This window comes from Myiozetetes cayanensis, unplaced genomic scaffold (genome assembly GCF_022539395.1).
Source record: "Myiozetetes cayanensis isolate MyiCay16 unplaced genomic scaffold, myiCay2020 scf12, whole genome shotgun sequence".
NCBI lineage: Eukaryota > Metazoa > Chordata > Aves > Passeriformes > Tyrannidae > Myiozetetes > Myiozetetes cayanensis.
This window is the reverse complement of record NW_026086826.1, coordinates 27509882-27529703: the sequence shown is the minus strand read 5'-3', so window position 1 is coordinate 27529703 and position 19822 is coordinate 27509882. Positions and strand designations below refer to the sequence as shown.

The 19822-nt window shown below is 49.2% G+C and overlaps 1 protein-coding gene across 1 annotated transcript in view; it reads left to right on the top strand.

Annotated features, from left to right (window-relative positions):
• Window positions 1-19822, top strand: part of PAPPA2 (pappalysin 2) — an 86531-nt gene that overhangs the window by 45841 nt on the left and 20868 nt on the right. Inside the window, 4 exon segments of the mRNA XM_050307141.1 lie at window positions 7-226; window positions 9565-9736; window positions 11999-12176; window positions 14531-14744. Coding sequence (XP_050163098.1) covers window positions 7-226; window positions 9565-9736; window positions 11999-12176; window positions 14531-14744 — 784 coding nt within the window.

The following is a 19822-nucleotide window of genomic DNA, read 5'->3' as shown; positions in this document are numbered from 1 at the left end:
TTGCAGGGATGTACGAGCTGTCGTGCCAGCACAACCCCCTCGTCATCAACGTGACCCAAGGCCAAGAGGACCCATCCCACCTGGTTGCTTCGGTGCTTCTCAACTTCTCCTCCCCTCTCGTGGGCATCGCAGCCGTGGCCTTGCGGACCCCAGCTCAGCCTGGCTCCTCTGGGCCCACCACCTGCCTCCTGCAGCACGAGGAGGGCTGTGGCCATCGGTGCTACAGGTATGGTCTCCTCAGGGCATGTCCCAGTGGGCACCCAGGGTTACCTCTCTCCTCTGGGGGTTTGTGCTTGAGTTCTGGGGGTTTTGTCTTCTCGTTGACTATTCTGTGATTGTTCTCAGGTGGCTTTTGAGGGTTTTTTTGAAGTTCTGATGTAATGAGTCTTGATTTGCTTATCTTTCTGGGGGGAAAGGCACAAAAACGGGTTGAAGCTCTCCTCCTCCTCTCTGTGCTCACGCCCGGCCTATCCCAGGCTCCTCGCCAAGTCTCGCGCTGTCCCCGTCATAACACGCCGATAACGCTAATAGTGGCAATCAGCACTTGAATTTATTGATTTATTATTGTGTCTGCCTTCATAAGGCATCAAGTGAGAGTCAGTGTTTGCGGAAGGGGCACCGTTCTCCTAGCGGGCTGTGCTGGTGAAAGGATGGGGAAGGACTGGTGTCCAAAATAGACTAAATAAACAAGGCAGTAGGATTGTGCCGAGCAGAGGCACAGACCCAAGGAGGAGCAAAGGGCTGGTGCTCAGCCTGTGTCCTAGAGGGGTGGCAGGGCTGACGACAGCCGGACCTGCCAAGTCTGGCTTTGCTTTCGGATCCCAGGCTCCCTGAAGTTACACGCGTGTGCTGATCCAGGGCTCCAGCTCAGCCAGTTACTCAGCCCGCGCCGCTGGGAATACTGAGCTTTGAGTCGAGCTTTGCTGGAGTTGTGGGGGTGTTAAGCAGGGAAGGGCTTTGACCAGGGTCATCGCATCACTGCTACTGTTGTATTTGTCGGGCTGACGGCCCTGGGTGGATGAACGTCCCTGATAACAAATCAGTGTGCGTGTGTTTGCCTAAAAGCCTGTGGGATTGTGGTACAATTGATTTATGTAGAGTTCTGGAAGCCCTGAATATCCTGAAGTTGCTTTTTACTTTCTCTCTTTTTTTTTCTTTTTTTTTCTTTACTATTTTTTCTTTTTTAAGTGCATGTGTGATTTATACAGAAACATAAATCTTAGTGAGTCAGCATGTAAATATTATTCTCAGCCTTACATTAAAGGATCAGCGTCCACCTGAAATGCAGTACGTTTCCTCCTGGTAGCTGTTACAGCTATGTACCCACATGCTTCTAAGACCCCAGCCAACTGATGTGGTTTTTCAATTACATTTTCTCATCCCTTAAAATAATTCTGCATTCTCGTTGCTGGAGAGCCTCCCCCTCCCCCTCAGAAGTGACTGCGAGGAGGAACAGACTGACTGGACACAGCTGAGCCTTGACTAGGGATGGGGAGATGCCCATATAGGGGCAAATAGAGGGGAAAATGGATGTTTTTTTTCTCTTAAAAGTCTCATTATATCTGAAGCACGAGCCAGTCCCCATATCAGCAAGGCACACCAAGCTGTCTGCTGTCCCCTCTGCATGGGCACAGCAGGATCCTCCTGTCCCCTCCTCCCTTCCCTGCCATCCCACGGGCTCCCCATGGCCTTGGCTTAGCAGCAGTACAGTGAATTGCAGGGTACACACATGCCCTGAGCAAATACTCAGAGTAAATCAGATTTGCAGAGTTTTCAGAGTAGGAAATGCTATTCATAGTATTGATTTTCTGGACTTAAAGGCTTAAATATCTAGAGAATTTAGGCTTGCAGCCTCCAATAGCCACACTAATAATAAGGGATTTTCCTCTGTTAAGTCAGGAAACATCCAACTATCCCCCCCTTATTATATTTTTAAAATCATTTCCAAAATAACATAGCAGTATTTTTTATTTTTAAGGGCTAACAATTCGTTTCATACAAAGCAGGAGGACTCCAGGAGAGAAAAAAAAAAAAAAAAATCCTCTATAAAAATCCAGGAATAGAAAACCTTCAGAGGCTGAGAGACATTCAACTGTAAAAGATCCCAGAAGATCCGTGTTCCTCCTGCACAGAGTTGAGCTGGCCGTTTGCACGCACCCAGCCTCACATCCACAGTACGTGCATGTGAGTGCTTTCCCAAAATAACCCGAGAAAGGGACAGTAACAAAAGCAAAGGAGGAATGAGGTTTCCTGACTTCAGCTTAGAAATGCTCGTTGCCAAAATAATAAATACACGACAGCTTGGCATTTCTGTAGCATCTCTCATCTTGAAGGGTCTCGCAGTGCTTTGCAGGCTGGGGAAAACATCGACATTGCATTTAGGCTGATGAAACGCAGCCCTCTCCAGGTCAGGGTGCAGCAGGCGTTTGGTGCTGGAAAAGTGCATCCTTGTTTTGAAGCAAGAGTTGCCTCCTGCTTTTGTAGCCACTCGAGGCTGGCAGAGAACTTGCAGACCAGAGCAGTGGTGTCTGCCCATCCCACCTCGCTGCTGTCACCAGGAACCCCTCTCTGCTCTCTCTGTCAGCAGGTCAGGAGTCATCTTTGCTTTCTGTACCCAACCTTAAAAAGTCAGGCAGAAATCAAACTTTTAACAAGTTTCCACCCAGAAGACTCAAACTCTCTCAAACTTTCATCTTTTTCTTTGCGTTTTCAAACTGAGCCACAGGCCCTCCTGTTTTCCTTGGTACAGGCTATACCCTGAACCAGGGGAACATATTTCATTTCCTCTGATATGCTTATTTTTAACTTGGCTTTATTTTTAGTGTGTTTTATTTTTTGTTAGCATATGCTGGGAAGTACCTGGGTGAGTTCACAGGAAAGGTGCTACAGGAGGTGATCTGTGTTTTTGTTTGTGTTTCCTGTGTAGTGCCACCCCCCCAAAGTGGGTGTAAGGTGTCAAGGGGAGTCTGGTTTGGATTCCTTTTGTATGGAAAGTGGATGTCAGGGAGAGAAAATCAGATGGAGGAGGGGGTTGTTTACTTATTGTCAATTTGTAAACTTTATTTAGCAAAGAGGGCTGTTTCCCAGACAGGTTTTTGTTTGGTTTGTTTTCTTTCTTCCAGGCACCAAGTTATGCAGGGTCAGTTTACAAACTGTGTCTGTGCCGTTGTGAAGATTTATGGAGACCCTGGGTAGAGATGCTGGTGTCTTATTTCGTAGAACTGTAAAATGGTTTGTGTTGGAAGGGACCTTAAAGAGCACGATTCTTTCCCTCTGACCTAGGGTGCCCCATGGATGGAGTAACCACCCCTGGAGGGATTTAAAAGATGTGTAAATATGGCACTTGGGGACATAGCTTTGTGGTGGCCTTGGCAGTGCTGGGTTAGTGGTTAGACTTGACCTTACAGGGCTTCTCCAACCTAAATGATTGCATGATTCTGGAGTCCTGATGATCTCCTTTCCTGGGGCATGGGATCACCTCAGCCTTTGCCTCTGCCGCTGGGACCTCTAAAGGTGCTTCTCTTCCAGAATCAAAGCCTGTTGATCTCTGGCACTTCTCTTGTGGGTCCCTGACTGGCTGATGGGCAGCAGTGGCCGAGGCTCTACTGTAGGGCTTGATCATTCACTTCAACTGGTGGCTTCAGTGTCCAGGTGGAAGGTGTCAGGGATAACCCTTGGAGGGACAGGGACCATTTTCATGGACCGCCCTACTCCATTTGCTCTCTACAGCCTATTCAGCTTATTGAGTTTAACTAGGAAAAAAATATCTCCCAACACAAACTTTTCATCAATTTGATCTTGAGTCAAATACAGGAGTTGTGAAATAGGGTACTTGGTGTCACCTCATGGAAAGGGTCACCCAGTCCAATAAACCTGTTCCAAGCAGGACCAACCCCTGATACATTGAGGGAAGGTGGATTACAACATGGAGCAGTTGTGTGAGGTGCAAGGCAGCTTTCCTTTCTGACCTTGGATCCTGGTGATACCCTGGAACTTGATCTTGATTCCTTATTCTCTTACCAGTATGAATATTATGTGAATCATGCAAAGCCCTCTGTCCTTCCCATGTCCCATGAAGAAAAAACAAGAACTGGGAGCTCCTGAGGTTTGCCTACAGAGCCCTTGGTGTACCGCTGCAGGCAGGCTCCCCTGTTCTGCCCTGCCTTTCCTAATGTCATACAGGCTCAGGGATTTTTCAGAGGAACTGGATTAAACTCATCCTTTGGAAGGTTCTCTTATCTCCTGTCACAAGCTGCAGGAGGTGATGAGTCCACCATTTCCCCTGCTGAGCTGTTCTCATACCCAGTAACCCTCTCTGCTGAGAAGGTGCCTCTGATTTCAAGATGAAAGTTGCTGCTTTCGCTCCATCCTTGTCAGAAGGGTCTCAATGCCTCCTGCCACAGATGACTTTTCTGTGTGTGTGTGTGTCTGTACAGAGCCATCAGATCATCTCACTATCTCCTCTCTGTCATGATAAATATTTTTTTGCTCCTTAAATCTTACAGCATAAGTCTTGCAGCTCAGCTATGGCTTCTGCTTGCAGCTCCGCTTTTGAAATCTTTCTACTGTTTCTATGTCTTTTATGGTGGTGGATGTGGATCAGAAGTGAGTTCCTCTGGGCAAGCTGAGAAAATGAGGTGCAGTGTGTTCCTGTGGGGATTGGATATGGATAAAGGTGTTCTTTAGGTACAGACTGTCCTGGACCAGGTTGGGAAGCTGACTAGACCAAACCTGACATCTCATTCAACCTCCCTTTCTGTTCTTCTATACATCTATTTTGGTGTAACAAACAATAACAAACAAACAAAAAAAGAAAGATGGAAAGGAACTCTCTAGAAATATATTAAGTTGGTTTACTCTTGGTTCTTTTTTTCCCCCTTTGTCACTGTGGCTGCAGAGGGGCCAGCAGGCCATTTGATGTGTCACTGATGCCTTTTCCCTGTCTCTGAGGCAGATGACAGTGGATGACTCACAGGGATGTTATTTTTTTGCCAAGTTTCTTTGGGAGTCACGTACAGAAGCAAACACCTTTTCTTGGGATGGCAACCTCAGTGCAGATCGTAATCAAGAAGCATCAGCCCCGTTGGGTCTGTACACGTAGCCTGCTCCCACAAGGGTGCTTGCCATCAGATTTACTGGAAAAGTGAGACCTTTCACCTCCACGGGAAACACGCCTGAAGGGAGACATTCCCAAGTATTTCCAAAACACCTTTCCTCATTTCCTAGCTATTCTCTTTTGCTAGACCACATTGGGGTAAACATCTTTTATCTCACTGATGTTGAGTGCTACGATCCAGGCTCCACCAGCGTACGTGCAGTGACGACTTTTAACTTCGGGAGATTTGGCTGAAGCCTTTACCTTTCTGTCGACATCTCCTATAACCCCCTCTACCCAAAAATTCGCACCATGAGAAGAACTTGAAAGTTTCCCCTGTTAAGAGTTGGAGCTTGATGATAAGGGATGTTTTAGGAGCAATCTCTGGGTCGAAAGCTTGGGTAGATGCTACAGCAGTGTACAGATGATTTATTACACTTCAAGCAGCTGTACTGCATTTGACTTGGCTTAGCTTGATGTGGGTAAATCTATCAGCATTTTCTGTGTTTTGTGAAATAACTGTTGTAAAATATGAAACTTCAGCTTTTCAGAGTTTGGGATTTGTCACAACAAAAGCAGTGTCTCCCTACCAGCCTTGCCACCACTGGCTCAACCTGCTCCATTTCTGCCAGTGGCTTTTATGCTAGAAGGATGAAGGATTCTGAAGAAAAGTTTTGCTCTAGTTTTGTGAATTGTTCTCGTTTGAGGACAAGGCTCTTACCATTTTGGAGCAGTTAGGGCCATCACTAGGCAGAATTTCACAGCCCTTCCAGATCTGAAACTTCCTTTGATGTATAAGTTATGGGACTTGGTGAGCCCAGAAAATCGTGCAGGCTTGTGCTGACATGGAATAAGTTAGAATAAAAATCTTGGTATTTTGTAAAAATGTTGTTGACAAATCATTAGTCTGAGCTTCAAAAAGATGCTAGGGTAGAAGTGGAAATTTTTTTGGATGTTTCAGGCAGAAAAAAAAAATAAAAAAAATATTGGCTCATCCCACATCTTATATGGCCTGAATCAGAAATGGGCAGGAGTCAGGAGTTTGCAGCTGCGATACAGGAATTTCATTTATCATCAAAAGCAGAAAGAGCTCCTTCATGCTGAGATCAGAACTGGGCTAACTGCACCATTTCCTTGTCCAGCCTTTGCTAGGGTGTTCCAGGGGCTGGGAGCCGCGAGTTATTCCATCGCTTTACCCGAGTCCTGGTAAAGCGTGTGGATCATGATGGGGCCAGGGCACAGGGCTTTTTTCTTTTTTTTTTTTTTTTGACCTGCACTTGTACACCACCAGGCTCAAGAGTGTCCTGGCCTGGAGTAAAGCAGTGACAGCAATGGTGATGCTGATAATGACAAAGGAAGTCACGAAATCATGGAGTGTGCTGAGTTGGAAAGGACCCACAAGTAATCAAGTCAAAGTTTGTAGGTAGAATTGATGTTTTTTTAAGCTTAGGGATATGTTTGAGACAATCAGACAGCTTTCAGTGATGTGAGCCCCTCTTTAGGTCTGGAATAGCAACACCAGACTTCAAAGCTACATGTAGGATGAGAACAGCGTCTCAGAACTTGAGCTGATTGCTCTCAGATCATTTCCAGAATAAAATCTAGTGGGTATTTGTGGGATTAGGGGTGTAGTTAATCACAGAGAAAACAGTGATAGATTAGTCATCTTCTGGGACAAAGAAAAAGGTAATTATTTCAACCAAAACCTTTCTATGATTTCTAAAATAGATCTGCATGCACATACAGAACCTGTGCATGAGTATGTAAGTGTGATAGATATAAAAAGAAATATTTTGATATTTTGATTTATGACCTGTAATTATCAGTCTCTTATGTATAACTACCCTATATAACACTTTGTATTTATAATATAGTAAGAAATTTACTGATCTCTCAGTCTACTGCCAGTTACTCTTCTGAGCTGGTGGAAAACCATGATGTGCCCAGGAGTGCTGAAAAGGATCAGTTCTTGGTTTATTGCTATTTAATAACAGCTTTGTCCCAACTGCTGAGGCTGCCCCAGATGATGTGCTGACCCTCCACCAGCATCAGCAGAACTGCTCCAACCAAGCTCTTGGCCTGGATGTGTCTGGAGGTTGCCACCACCCACCCTTGATCCAGTGCTGTGATGAGCACACGCTTCATAACTCAATTTTGTGACCATCAACCTTTACTGTGAGGGTGGGGTGGCCCTGGCACAGGTTGCCCAGAGAAGCTGTGGATGCCCCATCCCTGGAAGTGTCCAAGGGCAGGTTGGATGGGGCTTGGAGCAACCTGGGCTGGTGGAAAGGTGCATCTTCATGTGTATCCATGACTGGCATGGAAGGGGCTGGGATGCAGAAGCAAGGCTGGAAAGAGAAGTTCTACTCCTGCATAGACATGCACACAAGGAAGTTTAGGACAGCAGCTCCATCACAGGGAGGTGGAGTTAAGGATGGAAGGATGTGTGTGCTGGGGGCACAGGCAGGGAGCAAAGCAATTGCCCGGAGAAGGTGACTGCAGGAGGGGAGGGAGGGGAGAGGGCTACAATTGGTACCAGATGCCCTCAGAAGCTAATGACCTGACAAACGCTGTTGCTCATAAAACAAATTCTTTAAAAAGGAAGCAAATGGAAATATAAGCTAGTGAAAGAATTTGCAGCAGCTGCCCTGAAACCATTTCTCACTTCATAAACAGGTCTGCATTGAAAAAACAGCCCCTTTCTTCTTGTTCTCCTTTGTGGTCCCCTCCTGTGCCCACCGGCTCTTTCAGGCCTGTGGCCTGCAGGTTTCCACCGTGTCTTTGGCTGGGTGGACTGGTCCAGAGTCAACAGCACATTGTGTTCCCTCAGCCTCTGTGTCGGCACCGATTTCTTTTTTTTTATTATTTTTTTTATTATAATTTTTTTTATTTTATTTTTTTGTGTGTCATTTGTGGTATTTCTAGCTGTGCATCCTTGGCTGGAGAGGGCGAGTGAAGGCAAGAGGCAGAGGCTTGCCTCTGCTTGCCTCTGCCTCGCTGGGAGAAAGGCAGCCCGTGGAAATGGCCAGGAGCCCTGTGCAAAGCAGGGAGCAGAGGGAAGCGAGGTGTTCAGGTACAACTCCTTCCCTTCTCTCCTCACTTAATGCAGGAAGCTGCAGCACCTCTGCCCCTGACTGAGGAGGGCTGAGGTCAGTTTTTGCACCTATAGCACTTGGTAACAGATAAAGCCAGACTGATGGATGACCAGAGCATGTTGTGTCAACCCCATGTCTTGTGCCCATTCCATCCCAAGTATTTAACCTACTGGCTGCATTTCACTAATGGAGATCATAACCCTTTGCCCGTCTTTACTCTTCACTGTAGGATTATTTGTGATCTTAAATAATCGGTACCTAACAACTGGTCCTCAGTGGGAAGCTGCTGCAATGAGGAGGGTGTTTATTTCCAAGGAACTGGTGATGCCTTGCAAACTTTCCTGCAACCTCTTATAACTTGCAGTGGTGCCCAGGGGAGGTTATTCCTCCTTTTAGCTATGTCTCACCTTAGTGGCCACAGGTGAGTCTGTAGTGCTGGATCAGGTGCACGCTGGGATGGTCCTAATCCCAAAAAGTCTGGCATGCACAGGCTTGAACTGCTGTGTGGGCCTGTGGGAAGAGCAGAGGTGCTGGAGACCATCACAGCAGAGTGGAAAGGTGACAGAAGTGGGGGTAGGAGCCAATTGCATGTCCAGCTTCTCCCTTCCACCACAGGCTGTGGTTGCAGCTGTGTGGACGTGAAGAGGGACTGCGCATCATCCGAAGAATATCTCATGGATGGTTCCCTGATATCTGCAAGAGTTTCTTCTCCAGCTAAACTTTTCCGCACAGTTGGAGAATCCTCTGTGGATCCTCTGATGTCTAATACAGAGTCTGACATACCTGACACCCTTCTATCAGCAAAGGCTTTAGAAAGGCCCCTTCATCTTTTTCTTCCTGACCATCTGTTTCTGCAAGTTTTGTCTTATCCTGTACTAAGGCTGACTGAAATCGAGGTGTGGATTCAAAAACCATAGCAAATTGTACCTCCTGCCTCCCCTCTCTTTGTCACCTCCCTCTTTTTGTTCTCTTGCTCCACCTGCAGTGAGGCCCTGTGGTGCCAGGCTGTGTGCAGGCTTTGTGCCTTGCAGCCTGTACACCCTGGGGCAGAGGAGCTGGAGTAGCCTCACCAGGCAGCATGGATTTTGGAATGTTGTTGAGCTGTGCCTCCTTTCGTCCCCTTGAAAGGACACAGTGGTTGCTGGGAAGGTGTGAGATGGGGTTGGGGTGAGGTCCAGCAAAGGCAGAGCTGGAAAAACTTCCCTCCTGGCATCATTATAAGGAGACTTCAAGCCTGAAGAAGCTGGGGCTGAGGGATAGGTGGCATCTCTAGGCATCTGCGACCTGCTGAGTGTTCCATGCAGGGGCCACCTGGAGAGAGCCCTTCCTTGCTGAAGACCCACTGGTTGATTCCTTCTCTCTTCTCCTCCACAGCTGTGCCCACGGTGCCTGTGTGGGATCAGGAAGCTGCACACAGCCACTGCTTGCTCACACTGCTGCCCTGAACTGTTCCTCGGATGGCCCGGGGCACATGGTGTGCACTGTCACCTGCCAAAGGGGCTTTGTCCCCTGCGCCAGCAGTGGGAAGAGCCTGGGCCCCAGCCAGGTGAGTGGACCCTCAGGTGGGAGTGACCTCATGGCCTGTTGGACCAGGACCTAGTTAAGAAAGATTTAACCACCCTGCAGTGGTAGGAGTGACCCCAGAACACCTTGTTCCTCCAGCTCCGAACTCCTCGCTGCGTTTCCAATAAATCCCAGCCCAGTGTTGCTCCGGTGCTGGACCTCTGTGCTCATGGCTGGTGGTCCTGCTCTGGAGATCCATCTCCTTCCCTTGCTGCAGTCCTACCTCTCCCAACCCAGTGCTGGCTGCAGACCACAGCTCTGCCAGGCTGGAAGGCACTGCAGGGGATGTCCCAAGCCATGGAGATGCACTCCCGCAGAGGGAGAGGTAGGCATTCCTGTTCTCCGTTGGGCATCGCTGGGAGGGTTAAACATCCCTGAGATGTTTTCTCTCTTAAAGCTGAAGTTAATGGCTGAGGAAAAAATGAAGTCATTGCAGAGCAACTATATTTAGCGGCAGCTGAGAGCACGGAGAGCTTTTCTTCCTTTGTGTTGCGTTGCAGTAACGCTGCCCACGCCAGCGGGGCAGCACAGAGGTCACCATGAAAGAGTTTGTCCCACTTTCCAGAGGGCTGGGGGATGCCTTGTAAAAGCCACACGCCAGCACAGCTCTTAGCTGTTGACAGAGGAGACCTGGGACTGATCTGTCCTTGGGAGTTGAGCTGCCTTGGATCCGGGCAGTCACCTTGGCAGGGCTGTAGGCACAGCATGTCCTGTCCTTAGGATGTTCCAGGAGGGGGAAACTGGAGTCTCTGGGGCTGAGGTGGTTCCCATGCCAGACTGAGTGAGAGTGTGAACTCGTGTGGACAGATGGAGGTGAGCTGGGCCATCTTAGCAGGGAGGACCTTTCCTCTCCTTGGAGATGTGCAAGTGCTTGTGGCACCTGGCTGCGTGTTCCCCGTGCTGCAGCCATCGGCGTTGGCCAGAGGAGAGGTGGGCACTGGAAAGTGCAGCAGGGGAGCTGGGGATGCCCTGCTCAGCCCCTCGTCATTGGGAGGTTATTAATTATGTGGCCACACAGCTCTGTGGGCCGAGGCATGCCCAGGGAAAACAAAATGTTCCCATTCTCTGAAATGAAACCGCACAAAATAAATCTGCCTCGGGTGACAGTTTTCCTGTGTTTGGCAACGAGATGGGAAACTTCTGAACAGAGCTTCACCATGTGGCTGTCACAGCAGATGGCAGCTCGCAAATGCCTTGCCCTGAGCCCTCCAGTGATGTTACTGGTCTGGCTGTGACCTTGCTTCTCTCCAGGCATTTTGGGAAAATGGACACAGTTCTCTCCTGAGCATCCTCTTCACCTCTTTCAGTTACACTGTTATCCTGCTGCGCACTCCTGAGGACCAGACCCAGGTTTGGTGAGGTCCTTCAGAGCCACCACATCCAGGTTCAATAAAAACATGCTGAAAGGGAGGACAGGTCACACGTTTGACTGCATAAGCAGCGTGAAGGGACATCAGGAATAGTTAAAAGGCACCTCTTTGGTCCTTAGCCCCTGGCTGAGGGCTGGTGGATTGGGGTGAGAAGTTTGGGAGTGGAAATCAATAATGTGGTTGGAAGGGACCTTTAAAAGATCACCTAGTCCAAGCCCCTCCTCATGGCTAGGGACACCTTCCACTAGACCAGGTTGCTCACGGCAAACCATCATCACCCACCTGGTTTTGATGAAGTTGGTAGCACATTTTGACCATGTTTAGTGGTGGAACCACGGGGGTTTGTGTTCTCATGCAGTCCCCCATCTGTGTAAGGGCTTTTTAATTAGGATTGGTAAATGAGGTTTCATGATTTCAGTGAGGTCTGTGGGCTGAGGCATCAGGGAATTGGTGCATTTAGGGAAAAACAATCAACAGAAGAGCTGCCTCACAACAGCTGAAGTAAGACTTGATTTTTTAGGGGAGAAAATTGCAGTGCACAGAGCTGGGAATGACTTAGGAAGTTGGAGTGTATCTTAGAGGGATTTTCCTTTTTCCCTTACTGTGCTCTGGCACTGCTCAGACAGTGCACAGTGGCTGGAGGGTTACCCCAAGGGCCATTTGCTGCTTTCACACCCCCCATGCCACTCTGTGAACAGGTCAGGGCTTTGTGACTCAGTGCCCAGAGTGGTGAGAAAGGGCACAATAGCAGAGGAAAAATGTTAGAGAGCTCTCTTTGTCCTGAAGCCTGTGTTGCACCTCTCCTCTGTGGTGGCACACCACAGTAGACTAAAGTTCCCTTGCAGGAGTCTGATGGAGCTTTGCTTTTTCTGCAGCAGGAGGTGGTGCTGACGTGCAGCTCGGGACGGTGGGACAGATCTGTGACTTGTGACCCCATCGACTGCGGTGTCCCTGACCAGTCCCACGTGTACTATGCCGAGTTCTCCTGCCCCATGGGGACCACCTACCTGCAGAGATGCTCCTTCTCCTGCATCCACCCAGCCAAGCTTCAAGGTAAGGTCTGGAGTGCTGAGAGATTTAACCACCCTTTTCGATGCCACCTTTCCCTGCCTGTCCCAAGTTGTTCAAACAGTTGGAATTTTCCATTTATCCTGGCTTCTGCCAGCCAGGTGGGCTCTTGCTTCCCAAAATGGTGGGTGTCCATCCCCCTCCAGCAGAGACACCACAGTGTGAGGATAATTCCCTCCGACTCCCGTCCCCTGGCTGGCAGCCCTTATCCATCCACCCCAGGGTGTAGCGATGTCTTCTCCTGATAACTGGTGAGGCCCAGCAGCCTCAAGTATTACTGGGACGAGGGAGACAAGAAACATGCAGGCAGCCAGTGTGGACAGACAGAGAGGACTTCAGAGAGCCAGAAGTGGCTTGGTGCCTGGTGGCTGTGGGGAAGCCTGTGGTTTAGGGGGCCTGGGGCTGTACAGAGCCATAGAGACTGATGCCCACAGCTGCAGAGCACTCTGGGAGATGTTCACCACCCAGACACACCACGGCCTGGCTTTCATTCTGCCGACTCCATCGATAGCCGCAGGAATGTTTTTAAGCCAGGCTGGAGAAAGAGAGCTACTGTTCCTGTCTGTGCAAGGGCTGAGCTGGATGGGATTTCGGGGGTAATTGCCTTGACAGCTTCAAGCGTTGGGACTTTGTGAGTTTTCCACCAACGCCTTTGCTCTGAACAATCACATACAACAAATCATTTTAATGGGTGCCCTATTTTATGGAGACATTTATAGCTGAAATGTATGAGAATCATTTACTTTAAAAAAAAAAAAGAAAAGGAGCTAAGTCTAAGGAGCAAAAACTGCAGGGAATTAAGGTCTCATTTCATGACGGGGGATGGTGGCAGATCCCCAGAGTGAGCTGATCAAAGGGTAGCATCAGCATCTCAACAGCCCAAATTCTGCATGAACCAATGCCCGCTGCCTTGTGTGGGTCAGCTGAGGGCAGAGCTTTAATCTGATCTCTCACTCACAGCCGCCTCTTGTTCCCACTGAAGTCACTGGGAGGTTTTCCATGGGCTCCCTCGATGGGAAGGCGCCGCCTCTTTTTCCCACTGAAGTCACTGGGAGGTTTTCCATGGGCTCCCTCAGTGGAGCACCCTTCCAGCAGGATGGCTGGAGGTGCTTGGCCAAGGCTGCTGAGCCATGTGGGTAAACTCTTAGAGGTCCAAGTGATGTGGCTGAGCTGCCCAGGCAGGGACGTGCTCGATGCTTGTTCTCCCCCCAGGCTCACGTCCTTGTGGGCAGGCTCTCAAGGCTGATAAATGCTAAGAATAGGCAAGGAAAGGATGACACGGCTGTGTTGCACTGGGAGGTGGGAGATGACCCGTGGCAGCCCCGACCTGTCAGGAACAAGAGCACTGAGTGGAGATATGGACTTGCATCCGGTCCAAAAGCAGGGATCCTGTGAAAAGAAAGCGTTGTTTGAAGGGACCATGGAGCAGCCTGGCTGCACCAGGAACTTGCTGATCCAAACCTCTCAGTAGGAAGAGTCCCATTCACTCCAGTCCAGCTTTTTCTCTTGCTCAGCAGTTCCAAGCAAGCCATCCATCATCCACACCATGTGGGTGATGCAGTCCTGGACACCTCCTGCAGGCATCTGTGCATTTTTGGCCACCCATTTAGCTGGGTCTACCAGTGACAACAAAGAGTTGGTCTGTAACACTCAACCCAAAGCTTTACTAAGGGATGGTTTGAATTCCCAGTCACACCAGCGAAGCCTCCCATGCCTGTCCTCCTGGCACTTTCCATCTTCCCGACTCTCATGTTGCTGAGAGACGTGGTGGATGCCCCACCCATGGAAACATTCACAGTGAGGTTGGATGGGGCTCTGAGCTACCTGATCTAGTAGAAGGGGTCCCTGCCCATGGCAGGGGGTGTTGGACTAGATGGCCTTAAGAGATCCTTTCCAACCCAAACTGTTCCTTGACCTTGCACTGCACGTGTTACAGCTTGATAAGGGCAGGAAGGACAAACTGCAAAACGCACCTGGGGAGAATGAAGATGGACTGAACTAAGTATGATGGGTAGATGTCCTACAGAAAAGCCCCTAGCCCACTGATGGCAATCCTAAGGCAGAGAGGGGAAGTTTAAGGGAAAACTTAGAGGAGATTTGCAGAACCAAGATCCTTTCTTTGTCCCCTAGAAGTTGTCCCTTCCCTACTTCTGTCTGCATTCAAATATCTTCTGCCACAACCTGACCAAGCAGGCATGAAGTCTATGGCCTTCACGTTTGTTGCCTCCTTTGGTGTCAGTTTACTCTCCAACGAGGACTTTTGCTCTGAGCTCTCCTCAGCAGGACTTCATCCCTGGCTCAGCTGTGGCCTCAACACACTCCTTCTCTTTTGGGGTCAGGAACAAACGAGTGGCTGAGCTGCCTGGAGGACGGTCTCTGGTCGCTCCCCGAGGCCTACTGCAAGCTGGAGTGTGACGCGCCACCCGCCGTGGCCAACGCCAAGCTCCTGGTCCCTCGGTGCCTGCAGGGGAACCACGACGTGGGCTCCGTCTGCCGCTACAAGTGCAAGCCTGGGTACCATGTGGCTGAGAACTCGGTGGACAAGCCCAAGAGGTAAGTCTGTGGCAGGTCTTTTATCGCTCTTTCCTTCCTCCTCTTCTCCCAGTGAGAGCCAGGAGCAGAGGTGATGATGGTGCACTGGCAATCTTGAAGAGCTGAACTGATAGGTAGAAGGCAGAGCATCTTGCTCTGATCACACGGATTTCTTAAAATACAAGAGGCGTTCCTTGGCTGAGGTGAACCAGGTGGGGACAAGGGGTAATCTTATTGTGTATGTTAAGTGCTTTAGCCCAAAACATGCAGATTTTCCTGTGCACCTCCTGCATATTTGTCTCTTGGTGAAAATTAAGCACCAAGTGAAGTGTTTGCAGACTCCCAGGTAATTGGATGTAACAAGGTGTGGGAAGATTCCTGGAGCTTCTGTCTTTCCTAAAAGTGATGAAATACAGAACAAGGCACTGTAAGAATGAATGGCTGCCTTTCATCAGGGTTAACATTTTACTCCCTTGCGCCTCTTGGCTAAATTTAATCTCTAGTGCTGGCATTTCAATGGGAGAAGATTTTTCCCGATGCTTTGGGGAAAAATTCCTGGTGGTTCACTAACCCTGCTCAGCCAATATCGCGACGCTGGGGGGTAAAACAGCACTTTGTCTGCGATGCCTCCAGCCCAAGTCCTCACTGGGTTTGGTCACTAAAGATTCCCTAGCACTGGCTGGGTCCTCCCCCAGAGTCTTGATTCTAACCCAGATCAGGTAATTATGTGCTAATTGTTTAATGCCCCCTTCCAGTTTTAATTGGATGCAGACTTCATCTCTACTTTGCTCTGGGGTAGGGTTGTTGTGCAGTGGGAAGCAGTTGCCAAATTTCTTGCCTTGTAATGAAGGAAGTGGTTTCTGTAAACAGCTTTTCACAGTGTTAGGAGCATTTCTTGGGCCAAGGGGAGCTGAGAAAATGATGATTATGGCTGTGATCACATGGACTGCTTTGCAAACTGCAGAGCAGCTTGCATGCCTGTGGCACTTCAGGCACTGGACGTGCAAACAGATCAACTGAGCTTGCAAAGTTAGGCCACCTCCGTCCTACTGCAGCAACTACTGGTAAAAAGGATGTCCTCTGGGAGATCATGAGGCTCCTCTGGTGTGTGACTAAGTTCCCTATGGGTCTGAGCAGCTTGTGAGACAAGTCAAGGAAAATCATGTGAAGTGGTTTGCATTTTCACAACAATGCTTGTTGACATCGCATTTTCACGTTTGCTAACATTATTATTGCAGCTATTTCATCTGACATCTCTGATGGTGGAATACAAAGACCACATAAAGAGAAAATGCATTGCTTTCTTATCGTGCAGATTAACTCTCCTGTGTGAGTGGCCAGATCCCAAGCAAGAACCTTTTCTTGGAAGTGTAAATGTCATTGTACGGTCTCATCTGGAGCTCTGCATGTAGACTCAGCATGAGTACAAACCCCTTGGCATGGTGTAGCAGCTACTAGCCAGTAACTGGGCCAGTCAGCTGCTGGATTGCTGGAAATCCTTCTGGTGTCTCAGCCCTGGCAGGGAGAGGATGGAAGCTGCCAGAGTGAGAAGTTTTTTTCTTTGATCAGGACAGTTTTGTAAAACGTGAGGTGATGGAAAGCTCTGGAAATGACAGGCACTGGTGGGGTACAGATTCCCAGTGTGCAAGCAGGGGCTGAGCTGATGACTGGGACATCAGGTTTTAGGGTCTTCTGCTGTCTTTCTGGGTTCAGAAAACTGAGTTCATGGTGTGTTGACTCCCTGTTGTCCATCAACCCAGCAAGCACGAGCCGTGGTAAAGGATTTAGTGCCATACAGGTGTTGATGGGCACAGGGAAGCCAGGCTCTGTGTACAAAATCAGGCATAGTCTGTGACTGTTACTGAAGATGCCTCATGCCCACTACCTAGCTCAGCCTTGGAAATACAGTCAGACTGCCTTTAAATTATTCTTGCTCTAGCTTTGCTCCTCATGTGGCAGCACTACAGTGCCCACCTTATGCAGGCCTGAGTCATGGGTGGGATCCAGCTGTCTCTGTCCAAGCCAAGATGGTCTTGGACACAGATGTTCATCCAATTCCCTCACTTCTGTTTTGTTTGTTGAATTTTACTGCAGAAGCAGTAGGGATGCTTAGGAGGTGCTGAGAGCATAGTTGTAATTCACTTCCCATAGCATAAGTGGAAGAGAAAGGGGATGGAGAAATCCGTTGTGTCAGAGAAGATGCTTTTCTCTATTAACCTGGGTGAGGAAAGGCCCACGGGAAATCACTGCTTGTCAACAAGGGATCCTTGAGGAAACACTGATTGTGTAATTAAGATCCTGCCAGAGATTTGCTGCCTTTCTGCTGGCAGCATCATCTGACTGACAATGCTGACATGAAGGGTAAAGATCCTTTGACTAAAGGAAATCTGCTTTCAGCCTGGAGAAGCCACATAACAGGCAGGTTTCCAGCTGCCAAGCTGTTTCTCTTCTAATCCCAAAGTAAAGGTAACAAGGGGAACTTAACGTATGCATTTGTGCTTTATGATGGGAGCTCTCTGGATTCAGGCAGGATCTGTTCAAAGGCAGCACCAGCCCACCACATGGATCACACAAAGGCATGAACTGTCAAGGAGAAACATTTGGCATCACCCACAGCTGCAGCATTGAAAAGTGTTGACCTAAAAGTCGGGGGTCAGGTACTTTATGGAAAATGGACATCACTCCCTTAGTGCTCCTTGCTGTTTCTTCCACCATAAAATGAAGCAGATCTCTGACAGGAGTAAACAAAGCCAGGTTGGATGGGGTTTGGAGCAACCTGGCCCGGTGGAAGGTGTCCCTGTCCATAGCAGGGGGGTTGGAATAAGATGATCTTTAAGGTTCCTCCCAACACACTACAATTCCATGATTCTATGATAATATCTAGGAGCTCCTTAAGAGGAGCACTTTAATGCTGAGAGCATGGTCTCAATTTGGGGACCAAAAAGGTCACACCCTGCAGAGGGCTTATTTCACTTGCCCATTGTGGGATGATTCCCTGGAGAGAAGAGATTTGGGGATCACAAAGCTGCCTTTGTGAGGGGTTGAGCCTCTTCTTGAGGGAATGAGGCAAAGAAGAATCTGGCACCCAGGTCTTTTCAGGCAGCTTTTAAAGCCTCAGCCTGCATTTTGATCAGAGAGCAACAGAGCTCCTGAGGAGCTTTCATGGAGGTGTCAGCCTCTTTGTCTCCTCTCCCTTTTCAAAGACTACAGAGATCAGGAAAGAGGAAGAGGAGGTGGGAGAACACGGAGGAGAAAATGGGACTGGAAGGAGTTAGCAGAAAACAGAGTTCACAGCAGGCCAAGCAGGACAGCCTAACCCAAGAGCATCCTGGTTTAGCAGGGCACCAGGCACATCTGTGGGGTGCACAGAGGCACAGGGTGCTCACTGTCTCTGCCCACATCTGGCCCCTTCCAGTTCAAAGGCAAACACCTGCAGAGGTGTGGAAGCCGAACAGCCAGGTAAAGAAAACACAGGCTGCCATCTGGGCTCGTCTGTTACTTCCACCTCTAAGGTCTCTGATCAAGATTTACAGCCCAGGTTGCCCAGGCTGTTTGGAGCACAGCACTGGAGGGTTCTACAGCTTTCTTTCAATTTACAGACAAATCTCCATCCTTCCCCTCTATTCTTTTTGAAGATGTCAGTCTCCTGCCATGGGAGAGGAGGTTTTAGGCTCATTTATCACCATTCCTGTACAGAAAATCCAGTCCCCCCGAAGCTGGCTGCCTCAGGAGATGGCTGGATCCCTGCCAGGCTCCTGCATGCTCAGCTCCTGGAGCTGGGTGAGTGCTCGTGCCATCACCTCAGAGTCAGCCCTCCCTGGCCTCAACTGCCTCCCCTGCCTCCTTTCCCAGTAGGTGTCTGGTTGGAGGGTGAAGCATTGACTCCAATTTTCCTGGCTTCCTTGTTAATCCTCAAGAAATGCCACTAACCCAGATCAGAAGAAGCTGGGGGGAGCCCAGGAAATTTCAAGCTCCTATGAAGTTGTGTGTATTTACGTATGTACTTTTTTTTTAGAAGCCTCTGCCTTCCCTTCCTCTGTGAACTGCTCACTTCATAGGTGCGGCAGTGCCCACACGCCGCCGTCTGCCCCGGGGTCAGCCCAGGCCAAGCGTGTTTGAAGTCACTGCATGGATGCTGGGGGAAGGGTGAGCCTCCAGAGCGAGGTGGTCTGGGGGGGTGCAGGTCGTGGAGGGATGTGAAAACCCCACATCAAAACGAGTTGCCCCGGTGAGGATGATGGGGCTGCAAACCACGGCCTGCACCTGTGCAAACTGCAGCTCCCACTGCGTGTCCTCTCGTGCTCAGCCCTTCTGGCCGGGTCTTCCCAGGCAAAGAACCTCTGCCACGATTTGGAGAGCAAATCCCAAAAAAGGGAGGTGCAGTGGCTTCATGGGTTGTACCCCAGTGGCCAGTGGGGGAGTGAGAAATAGTGTGTGACTGGGATGCTCCTGGTTTGTAAGGAGTTTCCTTAGTGCCTGAGGCATCACTTGTTGCAGTGAGACTTCACCCCCGTTTGCTCCTGTCTCCATAACTCCCAGTGATTTACCACTTCCAAGTCTGATCACACGCTGAATACCAGGAATTTCAAGAAGGAGAAAATGCTACTTAAAGGCCTGGACATCCCACACAGATTAGTGCCTCTTGGCATGTGCTTTTGCTCATGTTTCAAGTTGGGCAGAGCAAATCATTCAGTCAGGTTTGGGAGGAGGTAAGGTCTGATGGGGATGTCTTTGAAAGGCAGTGACTATGATCCCCATGGAAAGGGTGAGCAAAGAAGAAAGTTAAATTAGGAATGGAGTAAAACCACAGATGCCTGCACTGGGATCCAGACTTACTCCTCCTCACCAGCCTTCCAAAATACTACATAGTTGCAGTTTCCTTAGTCAATTCAAGGCTACTGCTGTCAGGGTCATATTGCAGCACCCTCTCTTGCTCAGGTGCTCACACCATGGCCATCCTTGTTTCTGGTGGAAAGATTTGTGCAGAGCTCTGCCAGCAGACTTGCTGCATCCCATTCCCTACCTTACCTGCCTCTGTGTTACCTGCTGGAGCCCACATCCACCTCAGCAGGAACCCACCATCTCTTTATATGCTCTTT